Source organism: Callospermophilus lateralis, chromosome 5 (genome assembly GCF_048772815.1).
Source record: "Callospermophilus lateralis isolate mCalLat2 chromosome 5, mCalLat2.hap1, whole genome shotgun sequence".
Taxonomy (NCBI): Eukaryota; Metazoa; Chordata; class Mammalia; order Rodentia; family Sciuridae; genus Callospermophilus; species Callospermophilus lateralis.
Genome location: NC_135309.1, coordinates 26,413,839 through 26,433,727, shown reverse-complemented (window position 1 = coordinate 26,433,727; position 19,889 = coordinate 26,413,839). Strand labels below are relative to the sequence as shown.

At 36.3% G+C, this 19,889-nt stretch overlaps 1 protein-coding gene across 2 annotated transcripts in view; it reads right to left on the bottom strand.

The window, feature by feature from the left end:
• The window catches only part of Rnf145 (ring finger protein 145), a 38,748-nt gene extending 19,610 nt beyond the window's left edge, over positions 1-19,138 (bottom strand). The window contains exons 1-4 of one of the 2 annotated variants that reach the window (XM_076855718.2): positions 18,906-19,138; positions 12,375-12,591; positions 8,048-8,156; positions 536-627 (exon numbers count right to left, since the gene is read on the bottom strand). In XM_076855718.2, the coding sequence (XP_076711833.1) occupies positions 536-627; positions 8,048-8,156; positions 12,375-12,558 (385 nt within the window). In that variant the 5' untranslated portion in view covers positions 12,559-12,591; positions 18,906-19,138. Of the gene's footprint in view, positions 1-535; positions 628-8,047; positions 8,157-12,374; positions 12,592-17,570; positions 17,648-18,905 lie in introns of those variants that run through there. The other variant, XM_076855717.2, reaches the window with a different exon arrangement.
• Between the last annotated feature and the right edge of the window lie 751 nt (positions 19,139-19,889).

Genomic DNA, 19,889 nt, shown 5'->3' with positions numbered 1-19,889 from the left:
TAGTTTAAGATTCACAGAATAGGTTTTCTGGAACACAGTTTTTCGGAACTTTGGCATAGTGTGGTCTGGTAGCTCACTTTGGACTGTATGGATTTTTTTTTAGGCCTTATCCAACATTTCAACTTTAAATATTCTGCTATTTCAGTGATTCAATCACATCTAAAATTCTTAACATTTCTGGCAATTTATTTTTGACAAAACAGTGATGACTTTAAACAATGAGTAGATTTTAATTTTATTTTAATCTTTCAAATAGCGCTGTTTAAAAATTAATTTTCCCAAATACTCAAAACACACACAAAAAACTATGAGATATAAACAATATGATTATAAAAAACAGAAACACCTATTTGTGGGGAAAAGATTAAGAAAATATGACATTAAACAATTATTGTACTTAAAGAGAATCATCATGAATAACTTGGAGCTTTTGCATTTTTTTAAAAGTACACACCAATTTTTATCATAGATACTAAAGAACGGACTCAGACTCACTGGTTCCTACCAATACTTTTAAGTCTTTAATGATACATACCTATTAAGGCAGTGGTAAACCGATTCATGGAGAGAGGTTCTAAATACATTGGTCCCTCATACGCAGACTCCAATTCACTCCTAACATAGTCTCTAAAGAAGAAAAACGGTAAGAATGTATTGGATGGAGGAGAGAAGCAGCTTTATCACAGCATTTTCAAGCACATGTTAATAACTTCTACAGTTAAGAAAAAGTTTAGATATAAAGAATTATATAGAAATGGCTGGGTGCAGTGGTGTAGGCCTGTAATCCCAGCAGCTTGGAAGGCTGAGGCAGGAGGATCACAAATTCAAACCCAGCTTCAGCAATCCAAGAGAGACCCTGTCTCTACATAATATACAAAAAAATGGTTGGGATGTGGCTCAGTGACTAAGTGTCCCTGGGTTCAATCCCTGGCACCAAAAAAAAAAAAAAAAAAAAAAAAAAATTATATAGGGATGGCCTTCACCTGTATCTTCCAAGTACTAGAAACAGATTCAATTTACTGAAACTGAGTTTTACTATGCAAAGAAGGTAGCCAAAGTTCCACAATATGTTGATTTCCTTTTTTCCCATGGCCTTATTCAACATTTTGTGCCCAGTAAAAAAAAGTTGAAACATCATCCTTCTATCCTAGTATGAAAATCCCTAATCACAGTATACTACATTTCCCCTTTTGTGCTTCCACCATCACCTCTCTTATTTCTCCCAAAGTGTGTCCCCCAATATAGTTCATTAGCTACAGATAAAACCACAACTATTTCACAGCAGCACAGCCTAAAAATTGTTATTTTGGGGCTGGGAATGTGGCTCAGTGGTAAAGTGCTTGCCACCCATGTGTGACATCCTTGGTTCAAGCCCTAGAACCCCCCACAAAAAAGGACCTTTAAAAAAAAATCTATGAGAATTTGCAAAGAGAATTATATATGTAGATTACATATTTATTTTGAAACAAATACTACCATCACAAAAAAATTCAACATTTGACAACTGAGAAGTAGTAAGCTTTAAGCAATATATAAAAACCTTTTACACTCTGAGAAAACATAAGCAGGAAGCATAAAAAAGGAGAATTTATTTTGTTATCAGGAAGTTGAGTAGTATTACAGAAAATAGTTGTCTTAAGTTCTTTTGGCATCAAAGAAGGAAAATTTATGTAAAAAAAATTCCTCCCTCTTTTCCTCAACTGTTGAATGTATTATTCATTGTACTTTAAAATAATTTGAATGTTTTCAGTATTTCTGAACAAACTCAAATTCATTATTTTTTCTATGAAATTACTTCCTGTTAGGCAATCAAGTTGAATTCCTTTAGCATAGCATAACCAAACAAGGAATGACCCTTACATAATCAAGCAGCTGAGTACTGACAAATTCAAAATTTAAAACTAATTTTCTTTTTTTTTAAACAGGAGCAGTTTGGGGTTGGGGGGATGATTATAAAAGTCAGTGATTGACAAGCTCCACAGGTGATTTAACAATTCTCCATTTCACTCTCTAATGACTATTTCTAATATGTACTATATTCACAATCTCTTTCTACTGAAAGAAAAATCCAGATTCTCAAGAAGAATAACTTTAATGCAGTATTTGTCAACCAGAAATAATTCTGCCCTGGAAAGGACATCAGTACTGTCTAGAAACATTTTTGATTATCACAACTGGGGGGGGGGGGGAGGAGAAAAGGCTGCTACTGATACCTGGTAGGAAAAAGCCAAAGATGATGCTAAGCCTTCTACAATGCACATGACATTTCCTCAGAACAAAGAATTATCTGGCATCAGATGTCAACCATGTAGTGGCTGAGTAATTCCTACGTATATGCAAAGAACACATTCCTGAATATTACAGGTAACCCCCAATATAGTTACTATGTTTTCTGCAGTTGTGAGAAGGAAGAATTAAGAATTATGAAGTTTAAAATTAAATACCATGTTTACAAAGTGTTTGAAATGCTCTTTAAGAAGTAGAATTATATTTAAAAAGAGATATAACTCTGAGTCCCAGTACTTCCTAGGCCTCTAAAGTCAAGTAATTTCTTTTTGGTCACACCATATCCCTATCTAATAGATCCAGTTCAATCATGGGACAGGAAAATCCCACAAGGACAGAAAGCAGACTGGTGGTTACCAGGGGCTAGAAGAAGGGGAAGTAGAACCATCTGTTAAATGAACACAAGGCTTTATTTTAAATGTTAGGTAAAGGTGATAGCTATATAAATGTATCATATGCCATCCCAATAGTTAATTTTATAGTATGTTAATTTCATCTCAATTAAGGAGCATCAACACAAGAGCCCTATCCTCAAGGGGAAAGCCAAAAGGTGCCCTAGAAGGGCTCTCTTCCCAGTAGCTCTCTTGGGGGTGGGGGTGGGGAGCAAAGGAGACCACAGAGAGGAGTTCCCTGTCATGTTTTCTCTCCCATTTGATTCTGTCATCATATTACGGATGTTCTATAATATACTTCAGCAAACTCAAAAAATATTCTGGAAATTCTTATTGAGACATTTGTCAACTATTTTGTATTATTTTAAGTCCTCTTTGGTTTAGCTTCTTTTTAAAAGCTTCTTTGTCTTTAGAGTTTCTTGCCTTAAATTCTAATAACATATAGCAAAATTTCTAAGAAAAATTAATATGCTTTGCTCAATTTTTAACTTGTAAAGAAACTGCTGTACATAATATGTTGCTAGCACTCTGTTAGGCCCTGTGGATACTACAGTAGACAAAACACAGTACCTGCTGCAATGAGGTTTACTAACTAGTAGCAACACTTTATCCTTACCATTATTAAGTCACACAGTGAAAACTGCAGTTGAAACAACCAAAACATGTCCCTAGACTTTGCTTCCTGGGGGACAAAACTGCCCTTAGTTGAGAACCATTACAATAAACAAAGAAATCATTAAATACATTTTTTTGTTTAAATATTGAACTTTTAATTTTGACAGGAATAAAATAAAATTGACTAAATATCTGGAAGGCCTGAAAGAAGCTAGAGAAACAATTTAAATAAAGATGTCATATTAACAATTAAAACAATTTAAAAGAAGATGTCAAAACAATTTAAGTAAACACTGTGTAAATGAACAATTCAGTTGCATAGTAAGCGTATGTTTGTGCACATATAATACTTACTTAAACATAGGTATTTAAACATCTTAGCATCTTGGATCTCTTGTATTGAATGGTGCTTTGTTTGTCCATATTGCAAAAGATAACTCAGAAGGCTACCACTTTGTTTTGTGGGAAAGATTAGCTTTCCTAATTAAGATCTTTTGAAAGCTTCCCATAGGTGGCCAGAATGTACAGATTGTTCTTAGGTTGTTCAGGGACTTAGACTGCTTAACAGACTGATGTATAAAGATCTTTAATCAGTTAATGGAATAGTGAGCTCCTAAGTTCTGTTGTTTGTGTAACTTTTATAACTCATGTGCTTTTTTACAGCAAGAATATTTCTAATTGCAAGCTATATTTGAGGCCTTTTTCATACATCTTACAGTCTTTATGCTCCCAATTTCAGTTAAAAGAGAAGAGGCTATCACAGTGGATTAGAGAAGTTTCAAAGTGTTTAGTTTATAAGTACTTAGGACTGATTGTCAATAGTCCACAAACTGCACAAATGAAAAATGAGCTATAAGAAGGAAAAAGATTTTATTCAGTTATAAGGAGAAGAGACTTGTTTCTAAAATACATAAAGAATTTCTACAACTCAACAATAAAGACAACCCAATTAAATAAGTACAATGAGTAATGAATAAAATGAATAAAAAATGAACTAACATTTTCCAAATAAGATTTCCAAATGGTGAATGAAAAATATGAAAGGAGGCTCGATATCATTAGCCAAAAGTAAAATGAAAATCAACAGAACAATGAAACATCTCTTTATACCACTATGATGACTCTGCTAATAATGACAAGACACCAATGAATGTTGACAAGGATGTGGAAAAACTGGAACTTGCAAATACTATTGGGAGAAATGCAAAATAGTGTTCCCATTTTAAAAAACAATCTGGCAGGCCAGGAGGCTGAGACAGGAGGTTTGTGAGTTCAAAGCCAGTCTCAGCAACTTAGAGAGGCCCTAAAAAATGACACCCTGTCTCTAAGTAAAATATAAAAAAGGGATGATTTGGTTCAGTGGCTAAGTTCAATCCTCAGTACCCCCCCCCAAAAAATAATAATAATAATAAAAAGAGGTCTTGACAGTTCTCAAAAAGTAAATATAGAGACCCTATAATACCACAATTCCATTGCAATGTAAATGCCCAAGGAAAATAAAAACACATGTCCACAAGAAAATGTCTATAACATTATTTGTAATAGCCAAGAAGTAGAAACCCAAATGCCCATCAAAATGCAGCATATCCATACAACAGATTATGACTTGGACAGAAAAGGAAATAAAGTACTGATACATGTTACAATATGGAGAACCTTGCTAAATGAAACACCAGGTACAAAGGACCATGTTTGGTACAATTCAATGTATATAAAATATTCAAAATAAGCTAACTGAAGAGACAGAAAATAAGACTGATGGTTGCCTACAGCTGGGAACAGGAGAATGGTGGGAAACAGGATGTGAATGTTAATGGATATGGAGCTCCATATGGGGCAGTAAAAATCTAAAATTGATTGTGGTGATAGTTTGCACAACTCTGCAAACACACTAAAAACCAATGAGCCACATACTATAAAGGGGTATGTAAATTTTATCTTAATAAAGCTTTTTTTTTAAAAAAAAAAGAAAAGTCAGTTATTAAGCTGCCCCATGAAATCTGAACCATTATATTTTTAAAACTAAAGTCTTCTAAATTTAAATAAATAGCCTCAGTATCTTATAAATAGGGCAAGTTCAAACTTCAATATTTATTAAAAGTCATATCTTGAATTATTCAAGGACAGCATGTCTTTTCTAACCTTTTGTGAGAAAGCACCATACAGTATAAATTATACTGAGGAAAAATACAAAAATGTGCCATACTTTGAAATTCATTCACTTAATACCAAAACTCTAAGATAAACCCTGTTTATAGTGTCAAACAAGTCATTTGCTGAGGTAACATATTTACTGTAGTAAAACTAACCCTAAAACTAATTTTCTTTCCACTAATTATGCTGTCTCCTGAAGATGACTGAAGAAAAAATTAGAAAACCTATATTTAAGTTAAAGTCTAGGAATGTCCCTACTTCATTTTTCATCTGTAAATACCAAAGGATTTTAATAAAGATGAAAATGAAATAAGAATAGGAATTATTTTTGCCCACTCAAACATTATTAAAATTTTTTTACTGCTTATTATATTTTAATGTTTTAACAATGAAAATAAACTTTAAATATTAAAAAAAAAAAATTCCCATAAACGAAAAAGTTGAAATTGCCAAGAATGGTCAGAAAAAGTGTTTTTATTAAACTTCAGAAGCTGCTTTGTGTCCTTTCAGAACAGAATTTTGACCTCTCTGAAAAATCCATGAATTGGTGATACTATAGACAAAAATATAGCTACATAGTTTCAGTCATCAGTATACTACTAAACTACATGAAAACGAAAAAATTATGCAGGAAAGGACAGGTTCATAGTTTTTCAACCAGAATTATAACTAATAAAGCAACAATTCTAATACCTCTACCACCAGCTTTGAGATTTTCTTGTTGATCATCAATATCTTACCCATTCTAAAAAGTTATCAACTTATCACTATACCATGGAATACTGTATCATTTTAAAAAATCATTTTTTAAAGCACTAAAATGTTCACAAAACATTGTTGTGTGATTAAAAACAAGATATAATATGAATGAAATTCATTAAGTACTTAATGTATGTAAGAAATTGTGCTAAGAAACTTATGTCTTACCTTAATTGAATTTTAAAAACAGTCCTTCGAGAGAGTGTCATTTTATAGGTGAGGAAAATAAAGATTCTCTCTCTCGTAATATCCAAGGTTATAGAACACAAATAACCTAGGATTTGAGCCTATCCAACCACCCATCCACTCATCCACAAACTATGTGAAAAGCTCTTATGTGCCGAGGCACTCATTTGCACACTAAGATGGTGAATCCAGAGCTCAGATGCTAACTCTTACATATACTCTACACATAGAATTTTTGTTTAAAAATGAACAAATAAAGATGGAGAAGTGTCTCCACCTTGAACCTGAGCTTAGGTTCAGAGGTATCCAAGTAATGCATCACATACAAACTGTGTATGGGTTGGTGCTGGTAGTGCTGGATGAAGACAAAATTTTGTCTGAGTCAGTACTGGCCCTTGGTCTAGTTAAGTTCTATGGATAGGCTACTGAAAAGGACTTAAATTGTTTTCATTCTGAGGACATAAATGTATAACACAAAACAAAGGTCACTGCCTCTGTTGTTAAGTGGAACACAGCTTGATTTGAACACTACTCTGGCAGCTCCAGATTTGCAATGGTGACATTAGATGGCATACCCTGGGCAAGGATAGTGGCATAAATTAAAGAGTAAAATTTCACCCTCCTGGTACCAAACTGAGCAAAGAAAGTCAACCAGGTAGGAACAGAAGAGACAAAAGCACAAGATTTGAGTTTTAGGGAAGCTACTCTAGAACTTTGAGAGATAAGTATATAAAATATTAAGGAAGAAGGAGGGCCTACATCTACAAGAGGGGCCAAAAGCCAGGTGACTGTCTTTATTATAATTATTCTTCCTCTTTTGTTCAAACTGAAATGGTGAGAAATGAAGGTATGAAAAAACTGGGAGAGAACACTAGAATATTAATAAATCTATCTCTGCATGGTAAAATTTCAGGTGACTGTTAAAGGTAGTAACACAAAGTTAAATGCCACGCATCTCTGAATTGGAAGTATTTTATTACAGTAAGTAAAATTCAATAGCAGTTCATGAAACCTAAGTTTCAAAAGATGTATGTCCAGATTTATTTATATTTATGGTGTCACTTTTGGTTCACCTATATTTTGACAATGTTTCAAAAGTAGGAAGCTCATATGCACTGGCTGTCCTGAGTCTTAAAATTAAGGTCTAGCAGACCTAGGTAAAGTGACAATATTGTTGAAGAGGCAGAAATTCTAAGATAAATGATTAGTCTTATCAAATGATTAGTCTTATCAAATAATTTCTATCAATCACCCACTCTACATAATTGGAGCTTAGAGGGATTCCACACATTAATAAGTTGACTTCCTAAAATGCTCGGAAATACAGAGTTAAGATGATCCATGCTCCAGTAGCCTGTCACAGAAAATGTTTTTCTCAGGCAATACAAAAAAGTTCAAGAATATCCTCACCTATAAACTCAAGGTTTTAAACAGAAATAAAATTTGAACATAATCCCAGCTACTAATTCTGAATATTTATTTAGAAAATACATATTTAGAAAACAAGTATCAAAAAGATCTGTTTTTTAGATACTTACCAAAGCCTTAGCTTCTTAACAGTATTCATTTTTATCAGCAATTTTATTGGCAAAAGAAAACTTTAAATTAAGTTATAAATTCAGTCAGACATTTCAAAAAAGGTGTCACATTGTTACCTGGAGATTTGATGTCCAGCATAGAGGAGCAGGGCAGTCAAAAAATATAAATAAAGCTGGACCAGATGCTGCCTGGGTAAGGTAAGTAACACAACACTTAAGATATAACCTGCAGCGGAAATTAAGAGAGAGAGATATAAATAAAATATGCTTCTAATTTAATCCCCCAATTAATTACACTAGAAAAGAGCTTAAAATAAAGTATTTCCCAGTTAGGTTTCAAGAACTTCTGACATTTTTCAATTTTACTACCAAAGTTCACTCAGTACCCTTAATATCATAATGGATTTATTCTTGTTGAAAATATATAGTTTGTCATTTTCTGTGTAGATTTTTCTACTTTATGATCAAATACTGCACACCAAGGTGCAACTTGATTCCTGTCATCATCTATCTTTCCTCAATATCTACTTATTTGTTTTACATCAATTCTCTCATCTCTCTAGTCGCCAAGGAAGAAATGGGAGTCTCAATGTCTTTTTCTAAGGCTATCCCATCTGTTACTCTGACTCCAGATCCTTGCTCTTCTATATCTCCTTCAAATTACTCTGCTTGACACCAGTCCTCGCCTTTCTTTCAAAGGATGTGCAGAGCTCTTCCCCATCTTGGAAACAACTCCTTCACAGTGATTTCTCTCCTTTTCCTATTAGCTATTTTTCTCGTTCCACTGAAAGATGTTTCAAACCAGCTATATCCAAGGTTTCTAGTTTTTGACCATCTATTTCCCCCTCTGCGATCTATAAATTCCCTTTACTCTCACTCTAAAGAAACTTTGAAGTCACTACTGTCTTCTTGTCAAATTAATATAGGCTGCTTATTGTTAGTCACACATCTAAAGCGACACCCTCAATACTCTATTATTCTCTGGCTCTGTGAAATGCATTTCCTTTTATCCTCTAACTTTCCTCCCCTTCACTTTCTTTTCACACTTTCCAATGAACACTGGAAATCTGATCCCCAAATAATTGCTTTTCTCTCTATAAAGGATCTGACACAAAGAATTTATTTTGTTGCTTTGAGTATTGATATCCCTTCCAGATACATATTACCAATAAATAGCTACCTACTGCATATGCAAAATCATATGCTTATTTCTTATTCTAAGTGGACATCTTATAGCTCATGATGCTTGAGATATAGCCCACTTAAATATCCTCATATTCAACAAGCACAAACTAAGCTCCATTTCTTCTCCCTCAACAAGGTAGCTCAATCTTTTTTACTCCCCAAAATCCCTCTCACTCCCACTCAAAACCTGACTTCTGAGCATGTGCACCACTATTCACTCTGTAGGATTAGCCAAAGAACCCACAAAGACAACACTTTTCCAACTGAGGAATTCATATCTAGCTGGGACTAGAAATAAGCAGAAGGACCTCAGAATGCAGCACAATAAGCACCACTGTGGTGCAAAGTGAGTGCCTTGGGTCATGGAGGAACACAAACACCAGACTGAGATGATCAAAAGGCAGTGCAAGTGAAGACAGAGACCTGTAGTGGAAACTGAGATTACCCTGGCAACCAAAAATGAAAACTGAACACAAATTCTGGGGAATTTCAACACTTACAGAAGTTTAAAGAGGAAAAAAAAAAAAAAAAAAAAAGAATCAAAAGAGACCAGAGAGGAAAAAAATCTGGGGGTGGAGGAGGATTTTTTTTTTTTTTGGGGGGGGGGGGCTTTCCAGAAAAAAAAATGTGGTCAATGGCTTCCAAAACATAGGAAAAGTCTGCAGGATGAGGATGCCAATGAAGTCTGAATTTTACATTTTATGTCACTAATGATTTCAGTGATGACACTTTCAAGAGAATGTTCATATTCAATAGCAATAAAAAAAGACAAAATGCCAAGGCACCAACAAAAATGTCCAACACCTATATGAAAAAAACTGTAAGGCACTCAAGGACTCAAAGTAGATCTTGACCACAGGAAGGCTCTATGTTTTCTTGCACAGAGAACAACACCCCTATACTATCACTTCACCAGAACTTAAAATTATAAATAATAGTGCCATTTCAATAAAATTGTCAATAGGACTTTTTGTTAGGGTAACAGGACTGATAACTTCATGTAGAAATATAAAAGCACTGAAGAGGAAATAAAGAAAAACAAAGGGACTAATCCTATCAGTAAAATATAATCTAAATCCTTTATTTTTAGAGTATGCTAATAGTCCACAAATAGGCATATATACTAAAGGAAAAGGGGAAAGGTTTGAAATGAAACAAAATATATGTGAGAATTTAGTATATAATAATCAGTGGGGAAAAGATGGGCTAAATTAATAAATAAGTGGAACTTCAGAACAGTTATTTAAATTAAAATTTATTTATAAAAATTAAAATATCTATAAAACAATGGTATATGCAGATAAATTTCAAGTGGACAAGAGATTTAAACATAAAAAGTAAAACAATAAAAATAAGATAAAATATAAGAGAATTCTTTATTAACTGAAGAAGGAGGAAGGCTTTTCTAATTGATTAAATTCTAAAACTTAAAAAAAAAAAAAAAAAATTCACTCAGAATCTTCAGATTTGCCAAAATGGAAAGTATCAACAAACAAAAACAAAAACAGTACAAAACTTTATTTCATGATTATTTAAAAGCAGTAGTTTTGGCTCCAAGATACATAAACAAAATCAAGGTATAGAGGTAACATCTGTTATAAAAAATGGAAAATACATATTTATATTTACTTATATACACATAAAAATATCTCGAGTTATACACAAAGAAATAATAATAGCTACTTGTTGGGGCTCATACTGAGAACTTAGTGGATGAGGAACAGAGATAGGAAAGAAATACTTTCTTATGTTTTGGTTTTTGAAAACAAATACATTACTATTTTAAAAATTAAAAACTTTAACAAAAGCATTTTATAAATATTAGATAACAAAGGTTGCTCCAAAAAATTGTTCAAGCTGAAAATATCTGTTCATATCTGAGGTTAGTGGTAAAAGTAATGATGAGAGATTGGGTTTACTCTACCATGACATGTAATAAGTGTCTCTTAATAAGGTTCAGTTGAGTTCCCAAAGTTATAAGCTAAAGTATGAATTTCAACTCTACCATTCAACCCATTTAATTTCTAAAATTAGTATATCTGGTTCTTAGTCAGATATTTTTATAATAAATATTTCAATCTTTTCAGAAATCATATATGATAAGCACATTTTTAAAACTAAACTGTGAATTACTTTGCTGAGTAAGCTAAATATCTAAGTATCCAATTGTTCTCCTACTACTGACTGGAATTACTTTCCATAAATTGGCTAACATAAAGCCTTTAATAAAGGGCTCCGAATTATAGTAAAAGAACCTTCTCATTTCTCAGACTCTTCCAAAGTAGTGCAGCTGCAAGGGATGAGTTTACTGAACCCTAATGTTCTACTTCTAGTGTAACCTCTTTTCTACTAACACCATACTTCTTCCTATAATAGCTTAGTTGGTACCCTCTGTAAGGGATTTTCAGGGCTAAGGTTCATCTCAAAAAATCCTCTACAGATAAAAGGTATACTTGCAGTAGCATGATGAGTAATTCCAATTATAAAAATATTAACATCAAACTGCTATAACATTCAAAACATACAGTTACGTAACAGAAATGTTAATAAGAATGTAATGCTCATTACATGTAAACTAAAAATTGACTAAAACCTAAGGATACTGACTTATTCTAGATCAATTTAACTTTCATGCCTGTGTGTTTCTGTACTTTAATTCCTTTAATCTCTCATCATTTTCCTTACCACTATCCTCAAAGCATATAAATTATAACTCCAGAAAGTTTTTTTTTGTTTGTTTTACTTTGTCTTTTTGATACAGGCTCTGGCTATGCTGCCCAGGCTAGCCTCACATCATATCATAGCACAACTTTCTATGTTTCGTTTAATTGAAATTAATGCTCTTTCTTTAAATGCAATGTTTCATTTGTCTCAAGGAATAATAAGAAATACTGCATTTTAAACAACTTTCTGAATTACTACCATGTGAAAATAAGGACAAATTTGAAGGGACCAAATGCCTGAAAAAGCATTTTTTCATTCTTTATATTTAATCATACTAAAACCTAAAATCTTTTCTTCTGCCTTTGGTTTTATCTAATAAAATAAATCCAACAGTGCTTGCTTTCTTCTAGTCCTAGTAATTCATATGCAATGGTAAGACAAGAACTATAAACAAGATTCGTAAACATTCTTTAATGACTATATCACAGTCATCTTTATGTAACTGAACCTCATTTTACTTAAATTCAAAACCGCAGAAAGACATACATCAGAATGTTTACAATGAGGTCACAGAAAATGTGATGCAGACACTTACCTACATAATGCATATTAAGAGCCAAATACTTATACTGGAAAAGAGGGTTGTTATTGAGGCTACTTCTTTGGATCTGCTGGAAAAAGGAGCTGACATCCCATCTGTAGAGGACATCCAACAGCATGATGCTGGGTACCCTCAGGGCTACATTCAACACTGCCTCCAGTTTCTCCTTTGCAGCCATGGTTTTTTGTTTTTGTTTTTTCTTGGAGCAGAACTAAAATAAAGAAGACATATATAAAAATAAGTTGCCACAATAATTTTAAGACATGTTCTTATGAATATTAAGGACTGTCACATATTATACAAAAACTAAGCCAGGCACAGTGGCACATGCCTGTAATCCCAGTTATTTGGGAGACTCCTGACTCAAAATAAATAAATAAATAAATACATAAATGAGACTAGGCGTGTAGTTTTATAGCAAAGTACTCCTGGGTTCAATTCCCCATACCACCACAAAAACAAAAAACAAAAAGCCCACCTCCACCTCCTTAGTCATATCTCCATGCCTAGATATGCATGAAATAAACTTGTATTGTGTTTTCACAGTGATATTTTGAGATATGCCCAAACTTAAAATTCTGATTAAATGTTCAGACCTCAAAACGTATTTTTTTAAAAGTCACTAACTTCAAATATAGGCACTTAGTAACAAAACTCCCTTTAAGGATACTCTAACTTTTGTCCAATGAATTTGGGGGGGGGGGGGAATCATTCCTATGCAATTATTGAAATTTTTTTTAAAAAGAGGGAAACTCTTGAATATTTGCTAAATGAGAAAGCTTGCCTAAGCTATTCATCTTACAGTCTATCCTTTTCTTTACTTACTTAAAATCAAAACTGAAGTACTAAATTTAAACTCCAGCAAATTCAATATGAAGATACAGGTAAAAGAAACATTATTTGCAATAATGTTTCCTTAAATCATTAAAGGAAAATTTTAGTCCAAGATTCCCATAATCTGTTTTCAAAGATGGGAAAAGAATGCTTATCAAATTCTTCCCTTGATACACAGACATGCAGGCACATAGAAGAAGCTAGGCACTGGGTCTACAAGGTCTCTCTGCTTAGAGGTTGATAAGTATTCAGAGAAAGGAAAGAAGGAAAAAAGCAAAAGGGTGGGGAGAAAATGAAAAGCAGTTATTAGGATCTTAAAAGGACAATTCAGTATAATCCTATTTCATGTAGTAGAACTACAAATTAATCCAAGAATTATAAGAGAACAAATAAAAGTGGGTAAAGAACAATTTAAAAAGTAAAGATAATTTCTGGATTGTTGGCTCTGACAATATCCTTTTAAGAATTCTGCTGAGAAAGCTAAACACATTTCTAGCTTTGGCAGTAATTTCAGACATTACAGGATAAATGAAAACATTTATTTCTGAAGAAAATTATAGTGACAGATTGCTATGCTATGGTGAAATATTTGTCAGTATTTCCATCTTACCCTCCAATTTTCATAACTTCCTAGCTCAGATTTTGTTGAAACTCAAAAGCATCTGAACTTAGTTTTTTAAAGTTCATATATCAATCATTCCCATAACCCAAGTGTTTTATATAGGTATATAGTACCAATAATTTGTAAGTAACATTTTTATGGATAAATACAGTAATTTTTGGTTACTTTAAAATTTTTTCCTACACAAGAAAGAATAATGTGAGAATCAAAACCAAACAACTGTGTCCCAAGGAGGATATAAAATACTGAAAAATTAAATCTCTAACCAACATTTACTGCACACTATATCATATAGAAACCTAAACTACATTTCTGAAAGCTCAATCTTAAAGTTGAGCCTCCATGTCCACATTCTACATCCATGGATTCAACTAACTTTAACTCAAAACTACTGGGGAAAAAATTATATCTGTATTGAACACACATAGACTCCTTCTTGTCATTATTCCTTAATGGTACAATACAGCAACTATTACATAGCACTTATAATGTATTAGGTGCTAAAAGTAATCTACAGATGATTTAAAGTATACAGGAAGAGGTACATAGGTTGCATGTAATTTATATAAGAATTTTAGGCCAGGAGTATAATCACAGACACTTGGGAGGTGGTTAAGGCAGGAGGACTGCAAATTGGAGGCCAGCCTTGGCAACTTAGTGAAAATGAAAAAATAAGAAAGACTATATAGCTCAATGGTAAAGTGCCCAACGTTCAATCCCAAGTACTCCAAAAAAAAAAAAAAAAAAAAAAAAGGAAGACAGATTTAAGCTTCCACAGATTCTAGTATTTAAGGATGGTCCTAAAGCCAATCCTCTGAAAATACTGAGGGACCACTGCATTAAAAATAAAAATAAAAAATCCTAGGGAAAATATATTAAAATATTCTTTGTAATGTCCCTTCAAAAGTGGATCTGGGGTGATTTTTATTTTTTTGTTTATTTGTTGGTTTGCTAGGTTTTCTAGATTATCTTTGTTTTATCATGGGAGTAGGATTAAAAAAAGAAATTGGTGGTGAAAGTATAATGCACTTAAGCCATTTGGATGACTTCAGAAAATATACAGTAAACAACTATTTACTTTGGTGGTCAAACTGATAACACAATGCCCTCTTGGGAATTTATTTCAAAGTATATGAATAATAGATTTTTCTTACAACCAACCAGCCTTGTGAAAAATCACCATGTATTGAGAAAATAACATCACTGACAGGCTTTACACTATAATGGAAATGTGTTTTTCCATATTCTAGAATCCAATGTAAACCTCTATTTTTATTTTTGCAAAAAAAAGGGGAATGTGTTACTAAGTTAATAACTTGCAGTACATATTTATCTCATCTGATTTGGAGCCCTCTTGTTTTTAATGTTTTATAATTTTAAAATATACTTGCTTTCACCATTTACAGTAGCTCTGAAAGGGGTCAAGAAAAAAAAAAAAAACTAAACAAATAATCAGTCCTGTTCCTGTTTTAGAAATCTGGAGTTAAGCAAGCAGGGGATGACAGTATCTCCCTAATCCTCACAGGGGATCATCTTTATGAAAGAAGGCCATTAGCAGAATAGTACATGTTCCCTCCTAATTTCTACCCAAACTCTTACCTCACAAATATAACAAAAAGAGAAAATAAAACAAAACCCTGGATCTCTAAAGCTGTCAGTACAAAAATATCCAGGAGGACAGATCCCCAAATGCCATAATGGCCCTGTCTACACAAGACTAAAATCTTTAAGGACATTGGAGATGAGTGCAGTGACACACATCTGTATTCCCCAATATTTAGAAGGCTGATGCAGGAGCACTACAAGAGTAGACTTGGCAACTTAGCAAGTCCCTCTCAAAAACAAAAAGGACTTGGGGTGCAGGATGGGAGGGAAGGGGTTTTCCTAGTGGTAGAGTACCCCAGAGGTTCAATTTCACACATACACAAAAAGACCTTGTATAGCAATAAGTATGCTCATTTAATAATGAATTTATTACTTACTAAATGTTTCATTTATTTCTGATATTTTAGTAAGAAAATGCAAATAATTTAGTAAAAAAAAAAACACATTTCCAAACCTCATCATTTTGAACCTAAGTACAAGTACACATGACAGGCGATGACCATCACAAACACTGCACACTACAGTCTAGTACCAAACATCAAACTGATAACTACACAAAACTCTGAAATAGTTATCTTGTTTCCTGAGACTTAAATTCATTCATTCCTGCCAAATCACTATTATTATATTAACATGAAGTAAGAATGGAATCTTGTTTCCTGAAGAGATCATACCTCTATAGTGTTTGATTCAAATCTAATTTATTTAGTTTTTTACCAAATTTAGTGTCAAACAGGGCTAATGAGCATTTTCTAAAGTTGGAGGGAATTCAAAAATTCTCTTAAAACCAAAACAATACCAAATAACCCTAGAAAACAAACAGCAGAGCTTACAGCAATTTTAAAGGTTTGATACAGCCAAAACCAAATTATAAACTTTCTACACTGCTTTACCATTCCCACAAGATCTTAAAATTTTCTCCTTGAACTAGGAAAATAATACTCCAACATGATGTCTCTGCAAGTAATATAAACTAAATGTGACTTAAATATGCTTTACCCAGTAAAACAGCTCAAAACAAATAACAAAAACATTTCTTTCCAGAAACCACAGGAAAGGTTCAATAAACGCTGCCCAAACAGACAAGACCTTAACAATTTCAAGAGATTACTTTCCCAGACTTGGTAACAGCAATGGTTAAACACAGTAATGTCTTGTGTAAGTATAATGTCCAGTTTACCATTCAGATTTGTGGGTTAGGAAACACAAGGGCCCTCTTTCTATAATTTCCTGAGTATCACATTTTGGTTTGTGAATATGAAGAAATCAAACAAACCATCCTAAACAATTTTAAAAAGGTAGATTTTTAAAATCACAGTTGATCTCCGCTGAAAATCCATGTTAAATAAAAAACAGAAATGGAAAATATGATCTTACCAAAAAAATTAACAGTATCCTGCATCTCCTAAACTCCCTTTTAAAAAGACAAAGCAGAAATAAGAACGACACAAGATTCAATGTAAGGCTACTAACAATTTAGATAACTAGATAATTGATAATATAGGCAAATTAGACTGGAAGTTTCTACACCCTTTTCCCACACCTAAAGGAAAAAAAAAAGTCATTTATCATTAATCTCCTTGCTTTGTCCCAACCTGTTAAAAAAGAAAATTCTACCATCAACCAAACTGATCTTTTTTTTAAATATTTTTTTTAGTTGTAGATAGATAATACCTGTATTTTATTTTATTATTATTATTTTTTTAATGTGGTGCCAGGGATGGAACCCATTGCCTCACACATGCTAGGCAAGCACTCTACCATTGAGCCACAGAGCCACAACCCAGGCCCCCAAACTGATCTTAAGAAACAGATTTTTCTGACTGTCCATCTGTTAGGATGATAAGACCTGAAAATGTAAGAGTAAAGATAAAGCCTAAACTCAGCCCAGAACTGAGATATCAAGAAAGAGAATGCACTTCTTACATAAGCTTTGGCACATGTTTTAAATATAGCTGGTCCTCCCCACTCCCACTCGTTGCTAGCTAACTTTGTATATACCTGAATTCCATATAAACTACTAGCAATTCTGAGATTTCTTATCATCTCCCAATACGTCAAAGAGTCCGCCCTGAAATACAAGAGCCATTTTTTAATTTAAGGATCAGACAGAAAATAAAAAGTGCTACCTCTGCCATCGGGCGCTCAGCTTGGGTCACGACTGCAGCACCGACAGCTCATCCTTTTGGGCACGATTCAAGATTCAACAGAACTGCATACTCCGTATTTTAAAAAATAAAAAAGACACAGTCCTCTCCTTTCCTTTCAGACTAGTTTCCTGTTTACTGCAGACTCTGATGCAAAGCCATCCATTAATCTTTGATGCTTTCTCATTGCGAAGGCCCCTTCCTCTCCCCGCACCTCCTCCCACCACGCCTGCTGATCTCAGATGCGCTTGAACTATAGTAACCCCAAGCCAGCTCGCGGCAAGCAGGCGGCGCAGCAGCAACAGCAGCAACAACGCGGCTGCGGCCGCCCCGGGGCTAGGGGATTACGTTCAGCAAAAACTCTGCCAGGAAAGAGGCCCGGGAGCTCCCCTCCTGTCTAGCCAAGGGTGCAGGCTCTGCCGCGCCACACAACAAAAGGCCTGCGACTAAGATGCGGGCGAAGTTCATAATTTCCGTACAGACTGGGGACTCATGCCACAAGGGAGGGCTTAAATCTCGGGGTTCTTGGGTGTGCAAAGCAGAACTGGAGAGGGAGGCCCGAGGAACAGCTAGCACGAGAGGAAACCGCGGATACAAAAAGAAAGGGATGAGCAGCAGCTCTCTTACTGTTATAAAAAAAAGGGGGGGGGGGATACTGACAGACGGGATGCAAAGCGACGGGTCCCCACTCTTGGCAGGCCTGTCTGCACCCCTAATTCTTACGCTGCCTGGACGCATGCAGTCTGGGGCTGGGTACAAGAAGGAAGGGCAAAGGCGAAGGTAGAGAGGGAGGGAAGCCTGGAGGCAAAGTGGACAAAGATGCTGAGAGGTAAAGTTGGAAACAGAATCTGGAGAAAAGGAGCTGGGAACGGGTAGTTCAGGAAGGGAGTTGGAAAAGGCCTTGAAATGGACCGCTGGAGAGGCTAACGGAGAGAACCCAGAGTGAGGGCATCTCAGGAATGTGAGGGGCATCTCCAGGCGCTGGAGAGGCGAAGAGATGCGAGGGTGGGGAGGCTGCGGCCGCGGCCTGGGAGAGGGAGGAGGGGGCCCCGCGCTGGGCTCCGGGAGGGAAGCAGAGTCGGAAGGGGCCGCTCGGGGCCCTGGGACTCCGGGGGGGCTAAAGGATGAGAGGCAGGGGGCGCGGGTTTAGAGGAGAGGTGGACCCCGCAGAGGCCGGGAAGAGGAGGAGGGAGGTGAGCCGGGAAGGAGCGAAGGGGGAGAAGAGGAAGGAGCGGGCGACCGGATGGGGGAGGGGAGGGGAGACCAGGGAAGCGGGCGGGGGCGCCGGGATGCGATGGGGCTGGGCGGCGCGGTCACCTCTGGCTGCAGCCTCCCTCCCAGCGGGACGGCGCTGCTGGCTGACGGTCTCCGCAACTCCCCGGCTCTCTTGCCTGCCCTCCGGTCCTCCTGTCCTCTCCAGGCGGTGGCGGAGGGGGCCGGGACCGCGCGGCTCACAGCGGCGGCTCTTCGGCGCCGGGCCTTGGTTGCGGCGTCTTGGGAGGCGGAGGCAGCGGCGGCGGCAGCGGCCCAGCCCGTGCGGTCACCATCGTCCGTAGCGGCAGGCGCTCACCGGCCGAGCCCCTTAGCAGCCGGCAGCGGCAGCGGCAGCCATGGCCTCCTGCGCTCGCTCCTCCCGCCCCCGGCGCTCTGCGGTGGCTGGCCCGGCTCCCGCGCTCTGCGCCTGCGCGCGGCACCGCCAGCGCGGCGCGCCCCGCCCCCCGCGCGCCCACGCTCACTCACAATCGCGCGCTGGGTGGTTCCCGTGCCGCCTGTGGTACCCGGGCGGGAGACACAAGCTTCTCCCGACCTACACAGCCGGCTGGGGCAGCTATGGAGACGCGTACCACGGCGACACCGGTACGCGCACTGTGACACGCGCCATTCTGACACACGTGCTCTCGCACACTGCCCAAACACCAAGAGCCGCACGCGCTCACACCCACGCTCACCTGCCGGGACCACGTGGGAGAGAATGTGAAGGGCTGGTCCATTCCCGGTGCAATCTCAGTAACAATGATGCATGCAAGAATTTTTTTTTTTTTTTTTTTTAAGACTCCCTCTCTCTTGCTTATACACTAGACTATCAACGCCCTCGGGACCACGTCCGTGATAACTCAGCAGGGCCCACTACTGAATGGGCACTCAATAAACCTCTGTGAAATAAGAGCTTGAATGATGGAGCTGAATAAATGAGTTGCAATTGTTCACTGAGTATCTTTCGTTTGAACATCCTGATTCCTGTGTTTGGTTCAAATAATTTAACTATAGTATGAAATCATGTTTGTGGGTTTGTCTTGTCTG